At 44.3% G+C, this 21,763-nt stretch overlaps 1 protein-coding gene across 6 annotated transcripts in view; it reads right to left on the bottom strand.

The window, feature by feature from the left end:
* LOC115131876 (IQ motif and SEC7 domain-containing protein 1-like) overlaps positions 1 to 21,763 on the bottom strand; it is a 185,306-nt gene that overhangs the window by 5,825 nt on the left and 157,718 nt on the right. For 4 of the 6 annotated variants that reach the window (XM_029663938.2, XM_029663943.2, XM_029663944.2 and 1 more), the window contains 12 exons: positions 19,838 to 20,090; positions 17,853 to 19,138; positions 17,109 to 17,270; positions 16,001 to 16,123; positions 15,150 to 15,316; positions 14,272 to 14,411; positions 6,110 to 6,139; positions 4,720 to 4,845; positions 4,394 to 4,493; positions 4,006 to 4,167; positions 3,303 to 3,479; positions 1,403 to 1,452 (listed from right to left, as the gene is read on the bottom strand). In XM_029663938.2, the coding sequence (XP_029519798.1) occupies positions 1,403 to 1,452; positions 3,303 to 3,479; positions 4,006 to 4,167; positions 4,394 to 4,493; positions 4,720 to 4,845; positions 6,110 to 6,139; positions 14,272 to 14,411; positions 15,150 to 15,316; positions 16,001 to 16,123; positions 17,109 to 17,270; positions 17,853 to 19,138; positions 19,838 to 20,090 (2,776 nt within the window). Of the gene's footprint in view, positions 1 to 1,402; positions 1,453 to 3,302; positions 3,480 to 4,005; positions 4,168 to 4,393; positions 4,494 to 4,719; positions 4,846 to 6,109; positions 6,140 to 14,271; positions 14,412 to 15,149; positions 15,317 to 16,000; positions 16,124 to 17,108; positions 17,271 to 17,852; positions 19,139 to 19,837; positions 20,091 to 21,028; positions 21,462 to 21,763 lie in introns of those variants that run through there. The other 2 variants (XM_029663940.2, XM_029663945.2) reach the window with 2 other exon arrangements.

The following is a 21,763-nucleotide window of genomic DNA, read 5'->3' as shown; positions in this document are numbered from 1 at the left end:
CACTCACAGTATCACACCACATACTAGACTACCAGCAGTTATGCTAAGGCATCACCTCATGGAAGTGGTGAAAAACTGCCTGCATATTCAAGGGTCAACAGCAAGTTGCAAAACGTTACAGACAGAGCATGCAAAAAAATGAACTAAAAATATCAGCTCATGATGGAGGACAGACAAATAATGAATGGTAATATCAGGGTTATGGCCACTCGACAATGGTACAAATGAAGAAACCTATATAGAAAAAACTCAAACTTTCTTAAATGACATACGCGTCAAGAGAAATTTTAAAACGGATCCTTTTATTGTAGATGCATCAAAAGTATAAAAGGCTGATATATATATTCATATTGTTGAACGCCTTCCAAACCTGAGAGTCCCACATGCAACTGGTTAAAAACAATGGAGGCAGAGGATCCACATGCAGAGGAGGTGACAAGCAAAATCTCCATCCATATTGGCTTTGCATTCAGCCAGACAGCGGGAAGCAGAGATGCTGGAGATCTGGTAGTCACATTAAAATAACTCTGTTCACTTATCCCCCAATCTAGTTCCAAGTCTATCCTTTTTGTGATTCATCCAAGTTTTAAAAGCCCTTCCTTTGGTGCATGCTCTGTCCAAGGTTGTGAAGAGACCATACAGATTTCTTTGAAAGTGGAATGACATTTTCAAGGGTTCCCAGACTTCAAAACCAACACACGGACTCATGGAATGAAGAAATGATGATGAATGAAATCCACATCTTTCATATTGACTCTTTGATATTGTGTGTAAAAAGCTTGTCGATAAAGTTCTGACAGTGAGATATTGATGTGACCGTGAGCTGTTGTAAGATAACCTTCCTCCCTGAGCCTCAAACCTCTGTGAGATTTCTTTCAATAGGACAGGCAAGGGACAGGAGAGGGACCAGAGAGGGGGGCTTTAGGTTTGCACAACACTAGGGGGAGAGTAGGTGCTACAACAGGCATTCACTGGCACCCCTGCCTAAGGTAAGAGAGCCCCAAAGGAAAGCCAAACTGCGGGTTGGGACATGGCTGAATGGAAGACATTAGACTGTGATCAAAACAAACAGCTGGGGGGGATTAGAGGGAGGAAGGGGGAATTAGTAGTAGTCATGCTTGTTTTAAGAAAAAGGGCAAACTGGCCACATGACCAAAACAAGACATGTCTCCCATCTAGCCAGCGTCAGAGGCAGGCAGCCCATGCATGCACACTAACCGAGGCAGGCAGGTTGTTAAAAGGCATCCGAGATAAAAAAATTTAAAAAATAAAAAAGGTCATAAAACAAAATGAACTGAGAGTCTATGAAGCAGAGAGGGGTGCAAGTACAACAAAAATAAACTGTGTTTTTACAGAGCACATCATCACAGAGTAGCTTGGACACCAGCTGCTTCCAACTTACTTCCATATTGCTGTCTAGTGATCCTGCACTGCTGCGACGCCCACGCTTGCCTGCCCGAGACATGCAATACCACAGATTAGAGATGGATAGGACAGCACTCCTGGATCAACTACAGAGGTTTAGGCAGCCCTCCTCTCCCCTAGGGGGCAGTGCAGGGGGTTGTGAGTAGTACACTGGAAGCTGAGATAAAAGGGGCAGGGAGTGTGTGGGGGACCGGTTGATAGATAGGTAGTTATTACTGTCACGTCCATTATTTTAGCAGCTTTGTTCATATTTACTTTGGAGATAAAGAGAGACATTTGGTCAGTGTACTTTTACACTACATTTTGAATTTACTGCATTGCTCAAACTTAAAGGACAAGGAAATTGTTTTTGCAACATTCAGCTGAGGACATCAGTGTAACTACAAAGAGCTAAGCAATGTTAGTATTTCTAAACTACAACGAGTTAAGATTATTCATAGATTTGTTCCTGATAAAATGTGACAACACAGATTTAATGTTGTCACAAGATGTAGATTGTCATAAGGAAGAGTAACGGGTGGCTTTGTAGCGAGCCAATGGCAGTGACAGTCACGGAGAAGAAACATCAAAAGCAATACAATGGCTGTTGCACATGAGGTGTACGAGCACATAGAGCAGTTTGCCACTGTCATAGGGCTCAGCCAATGGATACATGACCAGTCTTCACATATGGAGAAACAGGAGAAAACCGAATGGGAATGGAAATATCAGGAAGTACATAATGAGATGGAGAACGGCGAGAAAATTAAAATATATTGTACACAGGACATGACCACACTACCATGCCACATCCTGTGTGGAGAAAGTTGGGGCTTAAACGTACACAAAAACCTAAGACAGGAGGGAGGAAACACTCCTATGTTGATCTATCGACTTCAGCACTGACTAGCCTTATCGTATCTGTATTTCAGTATAGTACCCGACATGACAATGGAAACAGAGCAAATACATCCTAATGTGAGATACTGTAGAACTCCTATATGGATTTCATTACGTTACCATGATGTCTTAACATAACTGCGATCCAGAATGAATGACATGTTCTCAAGGTGAATCGCTTTAGAGTCGAAATGCTTATGTGAAACATTCTGGATATTCATGACAATGAGACGTTCGTTGTAATTTTGGAACCAGATCTCGTCTTGCGTCAGTTATTGTATGAGAACAAATCCCCATTGAGTTCAGTAGGTTTGGATCACAGCAATACACTGGAATGACTGGTAGTGAATAACGGTGGATTAATTAAACATATAACAAGCAAGCCTTATCATGAAATGTTTGAGAAAAAAAATTGGGATTAAAGAATGATAATGTGACACGAAAAAGTGCAAAAATCAAAGGTGTTCATTGAGATATAAAGTATATTTGGATTTAGATACAGGGGCGAGAGCAATCCTTCCTTCAATATCACTTTTCAGTGGAAAGGCAAACCCTCTAAAGTAGACCTGTCGATAACATCATACCAAATAGCTTATTCATTTAGAAACGTCTATTTTTCAATGGCACAAACCTACTTCTGTTGTTTCATATCCCAGGTTATGATAAAATATTTCACATTGGGGTAGGGCACCAGTACCAGAAAATCATTTTAGGACTAAACTAACAGGACCTTAAGCGCAATTATCTTGTGAAGTCTCACACTGCCCAGATACAGAATGCATTTAAGTTATTTAATAAGACAATCTCACCAGAATAACGTTTTACTTAATCATCAATACAGCTTAAGAGAAGTCTGACATCAGTTCAAGGTGCTATAAAATATCATGTTGGATGTTCCGAGTAATATTACCATAGGACGAGTGAGGAGGTGAAAACAACAGAGGGTCTCTCCCAGGAAAGGACCGTTTTGTGAACACAATGATGACCTTTGACCTTACCTGCTTCGGAGAGGTCGCGGAGGGAGCTGCTGAGGGCGCTCCTCTTCAGGCCCTCGCCCATGGTGTAGGTGTCGTCCAGACTGGCACGGTTCATGTTGCCATTGCCAGCCTCCTTCTTCAGCCCAGAGCTCTGGGACATACTGGGCCTCACCACCCCTTTCTGCTTCTCAAGCTCAGCTTTATATGAACATACATATGGGGAGAGAGTAAGGTAAAGATAGCGTGTGTGTGTGTGTGTGTGTGTGTGTGTGTGTGTGTGTTTTTCAGCATTCATCTTCAAACATACAATATTTCTACATTTCCTCATAATTTCATTACTGGCACTTACTTTTATATAGATTATTACTATACATTCGGTAACTATTGCATTTACATAATAATCAAAAGTAACATTGTAAAAGTGCATCTAAATCCTTTCGCATATTAGACTCATTCGTAAAAACAGTCTTCTGTGTGTTTCTCTTTGATAAATGCCCTTCCGCAAACCCAATCCTCCTCGTGGTAGTCATCCTGTGAACTCCATAAACATTCCTTCTCATAAACAGAGAGTGAGTAATGAGGACCAAGCCCTATCTGCCTCTACTTGACTGAGGTCACATGGCTAGCAGCAGCAAGGGAGGGAGGGGTGGATAGAGGGAGGAGGAAAAGGGAATGAGGGCGGGGCAAACAGAGGGAGGGACAGAGTGCTAAAATGTCTGCTCACACTCTATCCTGTATTTCTCCATTTCCTGGACCTCGGCGATAGACTCTCGCAGGTCGTCAGTGAACTTCTTGCGGTCCTGGGGGTTGGGCGCATTAAAGTTGATGAGGACCTTGATGTCGGCACCTGGTATGGCTGATGTAAGCCTGATTCCATTCCCGTAATCTGGACCAAACACAGAGAGAGAGACCTTTAAAACTCAGGGCATCGACCACAAAGGAACTTTAAAATCTTTTGAAAGTATAAACAGTGTCTCGTTCCATCATCACAGGATGGTTACATGTATATAGATGTGAAAATTGAACCCAGTGGGATGTACTATATAACCATGCTGGGCTAACAACACATCGCAGAGATGGTGAATGGACAGGGAGAGGTCTGTTCTACTTACACTGGTTCTCAAACATCAGAACCTGCATCCCATACAGAGAGAAAGACTGCCGGAAGCTGTATGTCACAGAGTTCTTCTTCTTCTGGAAAATCTTTGTCACCTGCACTCAAATAAACACCCAAACAAGCACACAGACAAATACACGAGTTATACTGTGATGGCAAGACAGATATTGGAGAAACAAAAAAAAAGTTTGAACTGAAAGCTCATAGACTGTACTTCTTTGCTCATTGTTGTTGCTGTGAGGCCACATTTGAAAGACCATATTTGGATGATCATATTTAACACAGGACAGGGCAGGACAAAAGGCAGGAGAGGACACATACCACCAGAAGGTCATTAAACAGGAAGATCTCCCGCTGGTGCAGGCCTAACTTCTGGAGCTTGTTGGGGTCTGGCACTTCAAACAGCCGACAGTAGCACACTAGCCTGCGATGGGGCAGGGACAGCACCTAGAAACCAACCCAATGACATTACTCACTAACACACAGCAGTCAGGCCCTGGGCTTAGGTCAAAGAGTAATATGACCCCAAATTGAAGTATAACAGTTGTTAAACGCACATGCACACACTCAGACATACGTGCACACACGCACACACCCCTCAGATATGCCAACAGGGAAATGAAAACAAACAGTGAACCTCTATTTTAGGATGATTTAGTGTGAGGAGTGCAAGGGAAATGGGTTATAATGATGTCTGAATAGTGTGCTATAAAACCCCTGTGTGATGCTGTTTCTCCTTGTTACATTATTCATCCTAATGTATTCATTGTCGTTAGGAGAGGTGGTTTCACCACCCTACTTTGTCTGGAAGTCAAGGGGACACAGAGTAATTAAGACTAGGATTCCCTTGGATCAAAACACATCTGTCACTTATTCCCACACAAATTCTGCTCATAAAACTTTAATACCAGGAAATGAAGATGGTATAAAACTGTCTGATATATCCAATGAAAAGCAGGAGCCAGCTGATATCTAGATGATTTTCCTCTAGTCTATGATTATGTAAACAGTGTAATGGCAGTAGAACAGAAGCCTGTGAGCACATAGGTTACAGAAGGTTACATAGTTTATTATTCTCCCAAATAGATTCAGAACAATCTTTCAGCATGTCTCACCCCTAAAACATTCATGACTAATAATACCCACTCTAACAAATGCCCTCTGTCTGTGGGAGGCTTCTGTGTGGGTAGGAGTGTGTGCGTATATGTGTGTGTGTACTCGGGTATGTGTGTGTGTGTGTGTGTGTGTGTGTGTGTGTGTGTGTGTGTGTGTGTGTGTGTGTGTGTGTGTGTGTGTGTGTGTGTGTGTGTGCACGTGTGTGAAGCCTCTCTGTGTGGTCTGCTTCTTGGCAGTGATGCATGCTCGGCTCAGCACAGTCAGTAAACAGTGCAGCTCACTGGCACCTAGGAATGTATACGTGTTGACTCTGTCTACAGGTGTATCACAGGGGATCCTGCTCATCTCAGTAATAGGTGTGGACTTTTAGGGGCAAGAAGACCCTTAATCCAACTAAAGCCATCTGAAACAACAAGTATCTACAGGATGTGGATTATTTTAGCCATCCTGACACTGTAAGACTGGGTGATGTTAATATAGGCCGAACACTAAACGCATATAAATGGCCCTTGCTTTACATAGAAACTGTGGGTGAGTAAAATGACGCATAACAATGACATGACCATTACATGCCAAACTGTAAACATGTACTTACACATCCTATTCCATGGTGGAGAGATCCAATCTGCAATGGGAAGACGGAGAAAATATCAGAGGGATAACTTCATTACTGTATTAAACGCATACAGGGCACGTGCCTAGAACCTGTTACATACAGTTGAAGTCGGAAGTTTACATACACCTTAGCCAAATACATTTAAACTCAATTCCTGACATTTAATCCTAGTAAAAATTCCCTGTCTTAGGTCAGTTAGGATCACCACTTTATTTTAAGAATGTGAAATGTCAGAATAATAGTAGAGAGAATGATTGATTTCAGCTTTTATTTCTTTCATCACATTCCCAGTGGGTCAGAAGTGGGTCAGAAGTTTACATACACTCAATTAGTATTTGGTAGCATTGCATTTAAATTGTTTAACTTGGGTCAAAAGGTTTTGGGTAGCCTTCCACAAGTTAACCACAATAAGTTGGAATTCCTCCTGACAGAGCTGGTGTAACTGAGTCAGGTTTGTAGGCCTCCATGCTCGCACACTCTTTTTCAGTTCTGCCCACAGATTTTCTATAGGATTGAGGTCAGGGCTTTGTGATGGTCACTCCAATACCTTGATTTTGTTGTCCTTAAGCCATTTGCCACAACTTTGGAAGTATGCTTGGGGTCATTGTCCATTTGGAAGACGCATTTGCGACCAAGCTTTAACTTCCTGACTAATGTCTTGAGATGTTGCTTCAATATATCCACAACATTTTCCTCTCCATGATGCCATCTATTTTGTGAAGTGCACCAGTCTCTCCTGCAGCAAAGCACTCCCACACGATGCTGCAACCCCCGTGCTTCATGGTTGGGATGGTGTTCTTCGGCTTGCAAGCCTCACACATTTTCCACCAAATATAACATCGGTCATTATGGCCAAACAGTTCTATTTTTGTTTCATCAGATCAGAGGACATTTCTCTAAAAAGTACAATATTTGTCCCCATGTGTAGTTGCAAACCGTAGTCTGGCTTTTTTATGGCGGTTTTGGAGCAGTGGCTTCTTCCTTGCTGAGCGGCATTTTAGGTTATGTTGATATACTCGTTTTACTGTGGATATAGATACTTTTGTACCTCATCTCTAGGAGACAGAACGCGTCTCCTTCCTGAGCGGTATGACGGCTGCGTGGTCCCATGGTGTTCATATTGTTTGTACAGATAAACGTGGCACCTTCAGGCGTTTGGAAATTGCTCCCAAGGATGAACCAGACTTGTGGAGGTCTACAATTTTTTTCTCTGAAGACTTGGCTGTTTTCTTTTGATTTTCCCATGATGTCAAGCAAAGAGGCACTGAGTTTGAAGGTAGGCTTTGAAATACATCCACAGGTACACATCCAATTGACTCAAATGATCTCAATTAGCCTATCAGAAGCTTCTAAAGCCATGACATCTATTTAGGGAATTTTCCAAGCTGTTTAAAGGCACAGTCAACTTAGTGTATGTAAACTTCTGACCCACTGGAATTGTGATACAGTGAATTATAAGTGAAATAATCTGTCTGTAAACAATTGTTGGAAAAATTACTTGTGTCATGCACAAAGTATATGTCCTAACCGACTTGCCAAAACTATATTTTCTTAACAAGACATTTGTGGAGTGGTTGAAAAATGAGTTTTAATGACTCCAGCCTAAGTGTTTGTAAACTTCCGACTTCAACAGCTTATACGTCATCACATTGATGGGGTCATACAGATAATTCTGCCCTTAAACGTCATCTCATTGATGGGGTCATACAGATAATTCTGCCCTCTAAAGCTGTACTGTTGCAGCATGATCCAAGACATGTCTGTCTGTTTACGTCTGTACAAGCCATGAGCCATTTACGTGCTAGCAACCCTCATGGGAACCTCAAAGTAGGGTCTCAGTATTCCAGTAATCCTGTCTGTGAGTCAGTAATGAGTTGAATGAAGTGGTTTAAACTACTGAGGTGAAAACAAGATCTCTAGCTCTACAATACCAGTGTGATATATACAGTACATTATTGTAGAATGGAAGTCTAATTTGTTGTTTAATGTCCAGGTACTTCACTGTACTGTCGGCCCTCTGGGGGTTTTGATACTGCCGTTTAGTGATGATGAGGGATCATTTTTCTTTGGGGTATACGGGGTTAATCACTCCATTAAATTCCTGGGGTCACTGAGAATCTCAGGCTTTCTTCCCCTTCCACCTTTACATGACTGAAATGACGCAATCACCATTGCACTGCACACTGCCCTATCGCACCTGGACAAGAGAAATAACTATGTAAGAATGCTGTTCATCGACTACAGCTCAGCCTTCAACACCATAGTGCCCTCCAAGCTCATCACTAAGCTCAGGGCCTGGGTCTGAACCCCTCCCTGTGCAACTGGGTCCTGGACTTCCTGACAGGCCGTCCCCAAGTGGTGAAGGTTGGCCACAACACCTCCACCATACTGATCCTCAGGAGGGGCTGAGTACGCACCCCACAGGGGAGGGACTGAGTATGCACCCCACAGGGGTACGTCCTCAGCCCCTCCTGTACTCCCTGTTCACCCATGACTGCGTGGCCACGAAAGCCTCCAACTCAATCATCAAGTTTGTTGACGACAACAGTAGCAGGCTTGATTACCAAAAATGACGAGACCGCCTACAGGGAGGACGTGAGAGCCCTGGCTGAGTGGTGCAAGGAAAATAAACTCTCTCTCAACGTCAACAAAACGAAGGTGCTAATTGTGGACGACAGGAGACAGCAGAAAGAGCACACTCCCATCCACAGGCCCGAAGTAGAAAGGGTCAAAAGCTTCAAGTTCGGAGTGAACTTCACCGACAACCTGAAATTCTTCCCACAGAATGCGCAACAGCGGCTCTTCGAACTTGGCCCCTAAGACCCTCACAAACTTTAGAATCTTAGTCACTGTTCTAGCTGGCTAGCACCCGGTACTCTATCCTGAACCCTAGAGTATGCTGCCCTGTGTACATAGTAATTAAACACGGGTCACTTTAATAATGTTTACATACTGTTTTTCCCACTTCATATGTACAGTGCATTCGGAAAGTATTCAGACCCCTTGACTCTTTCCAAATGTTGATGTGTTACAGACTTACAAAAAAAATCTTTCAAAAGAATGTTTATAAATCTGCACACAATACCCCATAACAACAAAGCAAAAACAGGTTTTTAGAAATGTTTGCAAATGTCTAAAAAATATCAAACAGAAATACCTTATTTACATAATTATTCAGACCCTTTGCTATGAGACTTGAAATTGAGCATCCTGTTTCCATTGATCATCCTTGAGATGTTTCTACAACTTGATTGGAGTTAAATTCAATTGATTTGGAAAAGGCATACACCTGTTTATATAAGGTCCCACAGTTGACAGTGCACGTCAGAGCAAAAACCAAGCCACGTGGTCGAAGGAATTGTCCGTAGAGCTCCGAGATAGGATTGTGTTGAGGTACAGCTCTGGGGAAGGGTACCAAAACATTTCTGCAGCATTGAAGGTCCCCAAGAACACAGTGGCCTCCATCATTTTAAAATTGAAGAAATTTGGAACCACTAAGACTCTTCCTAGAGATGGCTGCCCGGCCAAACTAAGCAATCGGGGGAGAAGGGCCTTGGTCAGGGAGGTAACCAAGAATCCGATGGTCACTCTGATAGAGCTTCAGACTTCCTCTGTGGAGATGGGAGAACCTTCCAGAAAGAAAACAATCTCTGCAGCACTCAACCAATCAGGCCTTTATTGTAGATTTACTGAGGAGTGGCTTCCGTCTGGCCAAAGGCTTGGAGTTTGCCAAGAGACACCTAAATGACTCTCAGATCTGAGAAACAAGATTCTCTGGTCTGATGAAATCAAAATTGAACTCTTTGGCCTGAAAGCCAAACGTCACGTCGGGAGAAAACCTTGCACCATCCCTACAGTGAAGCATGGTGGTGGCTGCATCATGGTGTGGGGATATTTTTCAGCGTCAGGGACTGGGAGACTAGTCAGGATAGAGGTAAAGATGAACGGAGCAAAGTACGGAGAGATACTTGATGAAAACCTGCTCCAGAGCACTCAGGACCTCAGACTGGGGCAAAGGTTCACCTTCCAACAGGACAGTAACCCTAAGCACAAAGCCAACACAACACAGTAGTGGCTTTGGGACAAGTCTCTGAATGTCCTTGAGTGGGCCAGCCAGAGCCCGGACTTGAACCCGATTGAACATGTCTGGAGAGACCTGAAAATATCTGGGCAGTGACACTCCCCATCCAACCTGACAGAGCTTGAGAGGATCTGCAGAGAAGAATGGGAGAAACTCCCCAAATGCAGGTGTGCCAAGCTTGTGGCATCATACCCACGAAGACTCAAGGCTGTAATCGCTGCCAAAGGTGCTTCAACAAAGTGTTGATTAAAGGGTCTGAATACTTATGTAAATGTAATCTTTTTTTTCTTCTTTTGTTTTTAATTGAAGAATTTCTAAAAACTTGTTTTTGCTTTGTCATTTTGGAATATTGTGTGTAGATTGATGAGGGGGAGAAAAAAAATTGCAGAATAATGCTGTAAATTAAAATTGTACACCCAAGGTAGGCCACTGGCCCTTTAAGAGCTAGAAAATATTTGGTATCCTATATGATTCTCACCAAATATATGGTCTTCTCACACTATCCAAACACCACCATCAATAAACAGCTTATAAAGCTCTCATAGTCTATAGATCACATATTGCAAACAAATAACCTGAACTAAAAACTCTATACACATTTTGGAATTTCTGTGTCCTTAATAATCGCTAATATCCAAAAACAGCAACAACTAAAAAAGTATGCGAATCTGCACATCAATATCTTCGCTTTTTTGTGGCACCAATGTGAGGGGTTATGGCAGGGGAAACTGTGTTGCAATAATGGCAAGTGAACCTGGGGAGCTTTCGTTCACATTGTCTTATAAAACGGAACCGGACCGTGGAATTCAAGGGAACCGAACTCAGACCACCTTTCGAGATGGTCACAGTTCGGTACACTTTGGGGGCTCTTTTGAGGGGTTTACAATTTTTTTTTTATTGCTAGGCATTACTGCACTGTTGGAACTACAAACACAAGCATTTCGCTGCACTGCCGATAAGATCGGCAAATCTGTGTACACAAGCAATACAATTTGATTTGTTGTTCTCCCTCCTATATAGTAAGTGTAAGTAGGCTATGCCTTTTCACTATACTAAATGTTATATTAGTGCAGTGGTACTCATTGCGCCAAGCCCTTCATTTGCAGATTGCAGTGATTTTCCTATTTTCCATTCATAATACATAACAATGATACAATTTCAATTCAATGTGTTTAATGGAAGCCTGAATCACGTCATTGAATATACCTATTGCTCCCTGGACAGCAGATAGATGGCAGTATAGCGCAACTGTTGAACAGAAAGACCAAAATAGAACGGAACTGCTCAGCTACAGCGACCAACACATCAGTCTGCTACTCCATTTCATTTTGCAGTCTGGTCGACATGGATCAATTTATTGTAAAAAAAGAAAAGTAAATCTATTGACAAGGAAAATGAGGGGTAAGAGCTGGAGAACAACGTGACAGCTATGAAAGAACCAAACACCAGGAGAACCAGGAAGATGGCGGCGGGGAAATGCAGCTAGCTAACGTGGCTCCGGTGACTAAGAGAAGGATACGGTCGATTAAAAGAAGAACACAGAAAGTTCCAAGAGAAATGGACAGACAAGTATTTTTTTGTTCTGCATAATAGAACTGCCTCACTTTGTCTTATTTGACAGAAGGCAGTCAATTGTTTTAAAGGAACAAATTTAGAGCGACATTTCAAGTCACACCATGCCCACGTTGACAAAACATATCCGCCACAAAGCAACCTCCAGAAATAACAAAATAGCGCAACTCAAAGGACAACAAATGATGGCAGAGAAAACGACGAGGCAACATATGAGATTGCTTGGATACTTGCGAGAAACAAGGCTCTCCTGAACATGGCTCTCTCGGGATACGCTGTCTGAGTCGGTACAACCACCTGGATTCTTTGTGCATCGTGCGGAAAGGAATAAACATCTCTCCGGGAAGAAGATGGGCGGGGGTGTATGTATGTCATGATTAACGACTCATGGTGTAACAACATGCAGGAACTCAAGTCCTTTTGTTCACCTGACCTAGAATTCCTCAAACTGAAAGCGCGAACCACTACATTTAACCATAGAAAGGTGAATGGGAATATGGCCGAATCCAAACAGTGTAGTTATTCCCTCCGCAAGGCCATCAAACAAGCAAAATGTCAGTATAGAGACAAAGTAGAGTCGCAATTCAACGGCTCAGACACGAGACGTATGTGGCAGGGTCTACAGACAATCACAGACTACAAAAGGAAAACCAGCCACGTCACGGACACCGACGTCTTGATTCCATACAAACTAAACACCTTCTTTGCCCGCTTTGAGGATAATGCAGTGCCACAGACGCAACCCGCTACCAAGGACTGTGGGCTCTCCTTCTCCGTGGCCTACATGAGTAAGACATTTAAACATGTTAACCCTCGCAAGGCTGCAGGCCCAGACAGCATCCCTAGGCGCTTCCTCAGAGCATGCGCAGACTAGCCTGCTGGTGTGTTTACGGACATATTCAATCTCTCCCTATCCCAGTCTGCTGTCCCCACATGCTTCAAGATGGCCACCATTGTTCCTGTACCCAAGAATGCAAATGTAACTGAACTAAATGACTATAGCCCTGTAGCACTCACTTCTGTCATCATGAAGTGCTTTGAGAGACTAGTCAAGGATCATATCACCCCAATAGGTCCACAGACAATGCAATCGCCATCACACTACACACTGCCCTATCCCATCTGGACAAGAGGAATACCTATGTAAGAATGCTGTTCATTGACTACAGCTCAGCCTTCAACACAGTACCCTCCAAGCTCATCATTAAGCTTGAGGGCCTGGGTCTCAAGCCCGCCCTGTGCAATTGGGTCCTGGACTTCCTGACGGGCCGCCCCCAGGTGAAGGTAGGAAACAACTGCTCCACTTCGCTGATCATCAACACTGGGGCCCCACAAGGGTGTGTGCTCAGCCCCCTCCTGTACTCCTTGTTCACCCGTGACTGCGTGGCCATGCACGCCTCCAACTCATTCATCAAGTTTGCAGACGACACAACAGTAGTAGGCTTGATTCCCAACAATGACGAGACAGCCTACAGGGAGGAGGTGAGGGCACTCGGAATGTGGTGTCAGGAAAACAACGATCGTGGACTTCAGGAAACAGCAGTGGAGAAGGTGGATAGTTATGTTCCTCGGCGTACACATCACGGACAAACTGAAATGGTCCACCCACACAGACAATGTGGTGAAGAAGACGCAACAGCGCCTCTTCAACCTCACGAGGATGAAGAAATTGGGCTTGTCACCTAAAACCCTCTAACTTTCACAAACGCATCACCGGAGGAAAATTACCTGCCCCCCAGGAACACCTACAGCACCCGATGTCACAGGAAGGCCAAAAAGATAATCAATGACCTCAACCACCCGAGCTCCTGCCTGTTCACCCCACTAACATCCAGAAGGCGAGGTCAGTACAGGTGCATCAAAGCTGGGACCGAGAGACTGAAAAACAGCTTCTATCTCAAGGCCATCAGACTGTTAAAACAGCCATCACTAACACAGAGAGGCTGCTGCCTACATACAGACTTGAAATCATTGGCCACTTTAATAATGTTTACATAACTTACATTACTCATATCTATATACTGTATTTTATACCATCTATTGCATCTTGCATATTACATCTTGCTCTGTCATTGCTCATCCACATATTTATATGTATATATTCTTATTCCATTAATTTACTTATATATTAGATAGTTGTTGTGGAATTGTTAGATTACTTGTTAGATATTGCTGCACTGTCAGAACTAGAAGCACAAGCATTTCGCTACACTCACAATAACATCTGCTAACCATGTGTATGTGACCAATATAACTTGATTTGATAGTGTGCAAAGAAAAGGCCCAACTCTCTCTCTCCATGGATAAATGTGTGTCTTTGGGCTGTATTTGACAAACCGAACGCCATAGTTAATCGAGGGGCTATGGAGTGACACATTTAATTAAGATGAGTCATGCCAGAGTAAACCCAAGGGAGTTTCAGGCCTTGTATCAAGCACTATGCAAAAAGTGCTGCAGCAGAGTTCTAGGTAAGTTGTGTGCTCCTCACCGGTTTCTTCCCCACTATGAGTTTCTCCACCTTCTGAACCTGAGACACGTGGTCCTCGTTTGTCTTCAGCTCCCTCTTCCTGATCCTTTCATAAATTCCTACCAGAGTCTCCCTGGGGATGTCCTCCCCATCATCCACCCCTGGGGAGGAGGAGACAATGGTTACACACAAACACAGACACACACACACACCCACAGACAGAGGCGCACACACGCAAAAGCACGGACGCAGCATGCATGTGCGTGTGTGCCCACACTGCCTTTTTTCATTTAGCGTGAGAATACGAATCCCTCTTATCCAATTACTTCTCCTTGTTTTACCATTACTGACACTCATCACGATGGATGATGAGTGTCAGGCCGTCACGCTTTACTTCTCGAATAAAATCTCAAATGCCAAGCAAAAAACGACAAGTAGTCGACTCTGCCTCTATCACGCTGCTCACCCAAGAATAAGAATTGCTCATGTGATTGTGTGAAGGTGCAATTAATTAGTGTTAACACATTTCTGTCAAGGTCATCGCTACATCGTCACCCTCCCTATGACAAAATGTATTGTTTTCATCTGTGTGATGAAAATGTTGCTTTCGTGATTGAAACGCTAATCCTGTAGCACAAATGAACCTGTTCCATTTGCGAAGGCTTATTCTTTGCCCTACTTCTGTGCTGTTGCGCTGTAGTGTTTTCTTCTTTCAATCCAGATAGATAGGTGTGCCTTGTTAAAGCGGTGAATAAATCACATTGTGAATGTCCTACACTCACTTGATTATGTTTTTGAGTTGATTTTACCATTCTTTATTTTCTCTAAAATATGTAGAGGACAATGTCTCAGTTTTGTTTTCAGAAACCCTGACACCCCCCCCCCCCCCCCTCTCTCACCTCGGAGGTTCTTGACGAAGTCCTCCAGCTTCATCTTCCTCTCTGGCTTGACGTTGGGGCTGTACATGTCTGTGTTGAGGAGGATGATGGCGAAGGCCAGGATGAAGATGGTGTCAGGGTTCCGGAACTGTCGCACTACCGTGGGGTTACAGATGCAGTAGCGTTGGCTGGAATTACAAAACAACAGGAAAGGGAGACGACATCACATGTCAGAGGTGAAAAGAGTCAGAGGCTTTTGACATTGAGAGCCATCATAGAATGCATTTGAATATAAAACCGGATTTTTGTCCACACAATGTCAACATTTGTCTTATTGACTTGCTGGTGAAAATTTGTAAAGCCAGCATACAATGCATCACATGATGGTCAATAACTGTCAACATTGTGTGTGTAGCGTGTCATCATTATTGCAGCATTGCGTGAGGAACTGTCCTATTTACTCAAGCAAAATCAACTGAAGCACCAAGTCCCTCTACGCATTAATAAGTCATTTAGCCAACGCGGTGTTGTGAGCAAAGTCAGCAGTGACTTGCATTTCCAAGACATTGGTCAACATTTGCATTACATTTGAAAATGTAACGCAAAAGAGTGAAGAACTATTAGTTCACTCGTAAGAGAGAAAACTTTATCCGAAACTAAATGTGCAGTAGTACTCTAGCGATTATAGTATTTTGGTTGATGTTGATTACGCTGTTATCATTTTAAAATGCTATCACTGACCTGTAGTACCCTCTTGGCCAAACCTGACTACGTAAATAGCCCCTCATCCTCAGTCTACAGGTGTGCCCCCCCCCCTAACGTGGCTGTCTACCTAGTATATGCTTCTCGGACCTGTCTATCGGTTGGCTCACCTGTAGGCTTCGATGAGGCGCTCCACCTTCTGGGCCTCTCCCTGGACCCGAATGTGGTTCTGGAACTTTCTCAGTGCCTCGTCCAGCTCCATTGACGAGAAATCCATCTCATCCACCACACAGCTGGAACCCACAAGCAACCAACCAATGAATTCCCTAACCAACAAATATGTCATTGATTTGTATAGTTTTCAAGTTGGAATCCTTAATTGAAACAATAAAAAAGCAGTCACCCCCACCTATGTTATGGTCAAAAACTGAGGGATGGGCCGGGAGAAATGTAACCACTCTCACATTCAAAGCGAGCACCATGTATGCCAGGACTGACCATCCATGATATACAAATTAAACCATGTTGAGAGGCTATACAAGTGTTTGTTTACATTTACTTTGTTTACAAACAGTGTAAACATACGTGTCAAGCATCAATGTGTATATCATTAATTAAGACCAAAAATTGATGTGGAAACTAAGGAATCCAGCTTTAACAGCAAGTTCAGCAAATTCCCGATATGATATCAATATCAAATGTAAAAATGCAACTGATATCGATATGTACTTTCCATATTGGTGCCCATCTCTAGTTCAAATCTACACGTGGAAAAGTGGTTATTACAAAAGTCCATCTCATTCACTAACGCAACTAAAACGCGCAGATCAGGGGGGCATTCTGCACCCAGCAGTTCAAGACTTGTCAAAATCTGATAGGGGAACCACCTTATAGTCCTTTGAAAATACATGAAGCACATTTGAGAGAGGTCAAGTGTGAGGGGCAGCAGATTGCTGAGAGAAGCAGAGTGTGGACGTTCTACTAGGCTGGCCCGAGGCCACAGATATACAGTTCGGCCATCTTACTTTGAGATGTAGAATTTTAATGGGCACAATGTTGGCACTAACTGTTCCAAGACAATTACCTCCCAGTTAGGATATAAATGAAGAGCGGTGAATGCAAAGATGGCTTGCTGAACTTGGAACAGTACATCCATTGTTCTAGCCTGGCCTACAGTATAATGCTACCTGTGCAAGGCACTGTGATCCACCAATCAATGTTTGTTTGATAGACAATAACAAGTGTCACATGACCTGGCCTTTAAGAATTAGTACTCACTCCAGGACGTCTCTGTTGAACTGTTTCTGACGGTTGCCCAGGAACTCTCCAATCATCTGCCTGCTCAGGCCCTTCCTCTGAAGCAGGAAGTGAGCCACACCCACAGGTGTGTCCGGGACGAACCCTCTCTCAGTCAAGTACTGGACGCCTTTCTCTGGCTTCCTGCAGACACACAAGAAAGAAGGGTTTGTGTTTATATTGAAGCAGACAAGACACAATGAGACTGACACCAAAGGTGACCCTGCTGGAAAACGTCTAGCATGACATCAAAATAAGGCCTTTTTGAAGCAGGTATGTCCTTATGTGACCTATCCAGTCATTTTACAGAGCCAAGTGTGGTGTTTGATTCTGTGACTGATAGGAAGTGGCCACAATAGGAACAGGGTGGTTAATATTTAATAAGGGCACAGAAAATGGAGCGACTCTGTCTGGCTGAATTTCTCATCTACAGAATATCAGTCCTATAAAAGTAGACCTAAGAGTCTACAAAGAGTTTACACGAATGCACAAATATATACCTTATACAAATTGTATGCATTTTTTCCATTTCATAGGACTTGTCTTTAACCCTGCTAATTTACTTTAATTAGACTGATTGCCTTATATTGTGTGGCCCAAATACAATTCTGATAACTGTAAATAGGTCACCTCGGTTTCTCTATAAGAACCCCTCTGCTCATTTACCCTTAATTACACCAATCAGTGGACAACCACGTTAGCACTCAGTCAGAGCTGAGCACCTACTTGTTGAAGAGGTTCAGGCCGATGCGGTAGTGCCTCTTGCGGATCACATCGTTGCTGAAGACGGGCGAGTCCCAGCTGTTACGTGTCTCTTTGTGGTATGTCTGCTTGCAGAGTGTCTGCTCCCTCAGGCTGTCCCTGGACGACTCAGAGCTGCAATTGATGGTGTCGTTGGAGTTCGATGTGCTGTTGATGCTGTCGTTATCCCCGTCCGAAAAGTCAGACTCAGACTTGCTCTGCCGATTGGCAGAGCCGTTAATGGCCAGGTGGCTTTCCAGCGCCCGGTGGCGGTGGCGGAGGGGCGCCTCGTCGTCCCTGGAGGGCGCCCGCGGGGGTGGGCCATGAGAGATGTGTTTGGGGCTAGCCTTGGAGGACGCCACGATGTGGCTGCCCCCGTGAGACTCGTAGACGGGCGGCCGTTTGACGGAGCTGCGGTCAGAGCGGTCACTGTGTTCGGCGGAGCTGTCGCTGGGCGGCTCGATGGTCAGCAGTGGGAGGTGGTCCACCCTGAGCCGCTGCTCCTGGCACTCCAGGGAAGGGGTGCTGCGGCAGCTGGTGTCTGTGTCACGCCCCTCATCTTTGGTGTCCAGGGGCCAGTACTCCTGGGAGGAGTTGGCTGAGCGCAGGCGTAGGTCTGACTCAATGCTGGAGGGCTGGTCACCTGACCCCCGCGATAGCCCCATAGAGGGAGACAGCTCCTCCTCGTCGATAAACAGAGTCACATCGCTGTAGGATGCCATCATGTCCTCTCGCATGCGCCCCGCCACCCCGCGGTGAGGCTTCACCTGATAGGCCACCTCCCTCTCTACCTCGGGGCAGCCCATGGCCTCAGGGTCAAGACCCTCGTCGCCCTGCAGGCTGCGGCAGTTCAAGGCGTCATCAATGGACTCGGCCAGAGACTTCACCTGCCTGGAGAAGGCATCCTCCAACTCCGTGATGGCGTCCGTCAGGTCGTTCTGGGAAGCAGGGTGAGATGCCATGTTGGCCTGGTGGTGGACCTCCATGTCCCCGCACTCGGACTGTACCAAGGCCAGGGGGGTGCCGTCGTCTGTCAGGGACACCTGTTTCCCCTCAAAGTAGGAGCTGTGGACTTTCTCAGGGCCCTCGAAGGAGAACTGCATCCTCATGTTGGACAGGACGATGCGTCGGGACATGCGGTTCTCAGACATAGAACTCCTGAGACGCTCAAAGTTTTTGTTCATCTGGTACTGGCGGAAGGCTGTCTGGATGGTGCGGGCCGCATGCCGGGTTATGAAGCGTCCTCCATATTTACGCTCCAGCATCTCCACCTGACGGACAGATGAGAACGGATTATCACAACTTCTTGATTATAGGAACATGATTATATTTTACAAACGATGACCAATGCTCAAACACTTGTGGGACTGAATTGATCTTTCCAGGGAAAGGTGGCTATAATTTCTTAGTAATACAAATTTCAAGGACGAGCAGAGAAGCTGCAGCAAAGCAATGCCATAGTTTTGTTTTCTTCTCAAAGGGATCTGTAGATGTTAGAGTGTGTGTAGTGTGGTCATTGACATAGAGGTTCAGTAAGGGAAATGTTATTTTGTCTTTAAAATAAAGGAGTTTTATTGAGACCAATGTCTCTATTGCAAGGACTCCCTGCATCTTACAATTATACAACAAATTACACAGAAAATATTTTTTAAAAACACACTCATGAAAAACATTCCTCAGCAAAGAGGTCCTCACTCAACACTGAGTTGTCCGAAAGGCACCAATACATCCATTTGTAGGGAAATCATAAGATAGTTTCTTTGCACTCCATGTATGGAACAAAAAGTTGTTTTCCCTAAGTCTGTAGCAACAGACAGAATTTCAAGAGTTCACCATCTATGTGATCTGGTTTGGTAACTCAAACTTTATGGGTAAGTAAAGATATCAGGTAATGTGGGAGTTTTTGCAAAATGGCTTCATGAGTCTATATAGGACATTAATAGGGTGGGTCTGAAACAGAGGTACGATACCTGTTTGTCCTGGAGGTCAGCGGAGAGCTCATAGCCCTCGGAGAGCGAGCGGGAGCGCTTGATGGCCTCCTCCTCGGCCTGCTTGCGAAGGATGGACTGCGAGTGCTGGAGCTTGGGCCTGCGGGGGGGGCGCTGGGGGCCTGGCTGCACCCCGTGGCCGTAGAGGGGGCCCTCGAAGCGGTCTGGGCTTATCACTGGGCCCCTGTAGCTTGCTCCACCGTCACTCTCACTGGGCCGCGCATCCCCCTCCACACTGCAATGACACAGAGAAAGAGATACACAGTCAGTCTACTGCAATGACACAGAGAAAAATATACACAGTCAGTCTACTGCAATGACACAGAGAAAGAGATAGTCAGTCTACTGCAATGACACAGAGAAAGAGATACACAGTCAGTCTACGGCAATGACACAGCAATAAATACAGTTAGTATTTCAACCCCATCCACACTGCAATGATACAGAGAGAAAAAAAAAGTCCCTCAAAGCTTTCATAGCCTGTGCTCATCCACTGCTCTCTCAATAGTCATCCCATACCGACACTCATTGAGTAGGCACCTCATCCATTACTACACTAGAACCTATTAAGGACAGTAATCACCACTAACATTGACCATTCGGTAGTCTTTTGGCACTGTCATTCTTCCATAGTGTTTATATTACTTCAAACACTGTGCTGCAGAATAAGTTCAGGAAATGTCTACGACTCAAGTACCCACGGCATGAATTCCAACTAAGCTGTGGATGTCTAAATGAAAACAGCCAAAGGAAACAGTGAGGGTTGAAGTCCGTGTTCCTGTGTGTTTAGAAACTTTATTAACAAGCCAATAGTTGGTGGTAGAGCAGCATTCAGCAATAACACGACTCACACGGGTAAATACTGCAGTCATTTCTCAGAAGTGCTGATACTATCATTCCTAGACACAGCCTACATCAGCGTCTCAACACTGCGCTGATTGAAAGTGCATGCAAGTGGGTCTTGCCTTGATTACTATTTGAAATATGACTAACGGCCCTATTCATTTTCTAACACGTCACCAACCCAATCTCTATGAATAAATTCAACACAGTCAGGATATTGATAAGGACGTAATCACACAGCAGTATCAACCAAGTAGCGCATCAACAAAACTAACCAGGGCAACCCAACCCTTCAACCCAGCATATAGTCAAACAGGAGAGGGTACTCACTCACTCTTACGTTCAACATTTGGAGAAGACTGCTTCTTCACACGCAGAGACATCCTGTTCTCGATGAACTGCCAACTCTTCCTCCATGCCTTGTCCACCATGTTGAAGATTTGAGTACACACTCACAGCAGCTCCTCCAGGAAACTCAGTCTGCACCGGGCAGTTCAAAGTTCAACCAGTGACCAATGACAGTTACATCATGTTTGGCATATAGGAGCCTCACTTCTACTAAAGTGAGTCCAATATATATTCCAAAGTCCAGTTGGAGCGCACGGTGACAAGGTAAATATATCAAACGTTAACAATCATTTGGAACCGACTTAAATCGATTCAACGAGTCAATGTGGAAGGGGGTTATGGGAGGCTTCACCATATAACTCCCTGTCTTAACTCTTGTCATGGGAGCTTTCACTTTAACACGGGACGTGTTGTGGTGTGAAGAGTGACTTCACCTGTTAGTGTACACCTGACACACCCCTTGTTTCTTAGGTACATACAACCACTGCCCTCCTCATACAGGAGACTGCCAACTACCGAGTTATAGCCAGGAGGATTTGTTTCTGGATATACACTGCAAATAAGGAAATTCATCTTCAAGTTGCAATACAAACTACAGCCAGTGTGGATTTTAGCAATGATGTCATAGTTTAGCAATGCCTTTTCCAATTTCCATTACATGCTAAATGAGAAATAGTGATACTGTACAATTGTTATTAGAAATTGATATTCAAACTA

Source organism: Oncorhynchus nerka, linkage group LG7, assembly GCF_034236695.1.
Source record: "Oncorhynchus nerka isolate Pitt River linkage group LG7, Oner_Uvic_2.0, whole genome shotgun sequence".
Classification (NCBI taxonomy): Eukaryota; Metazoa; Chordata; class Actinopteri; order Salmoniformes; family Salmonidae; genus Oncorhynchus; species Oncorhynchus nerka.
The sequence above is the reverse complement of the archived record's forward strand: the minus strand, read 5'-3'. Positions and strand labels throughout refer to the sequence as shown.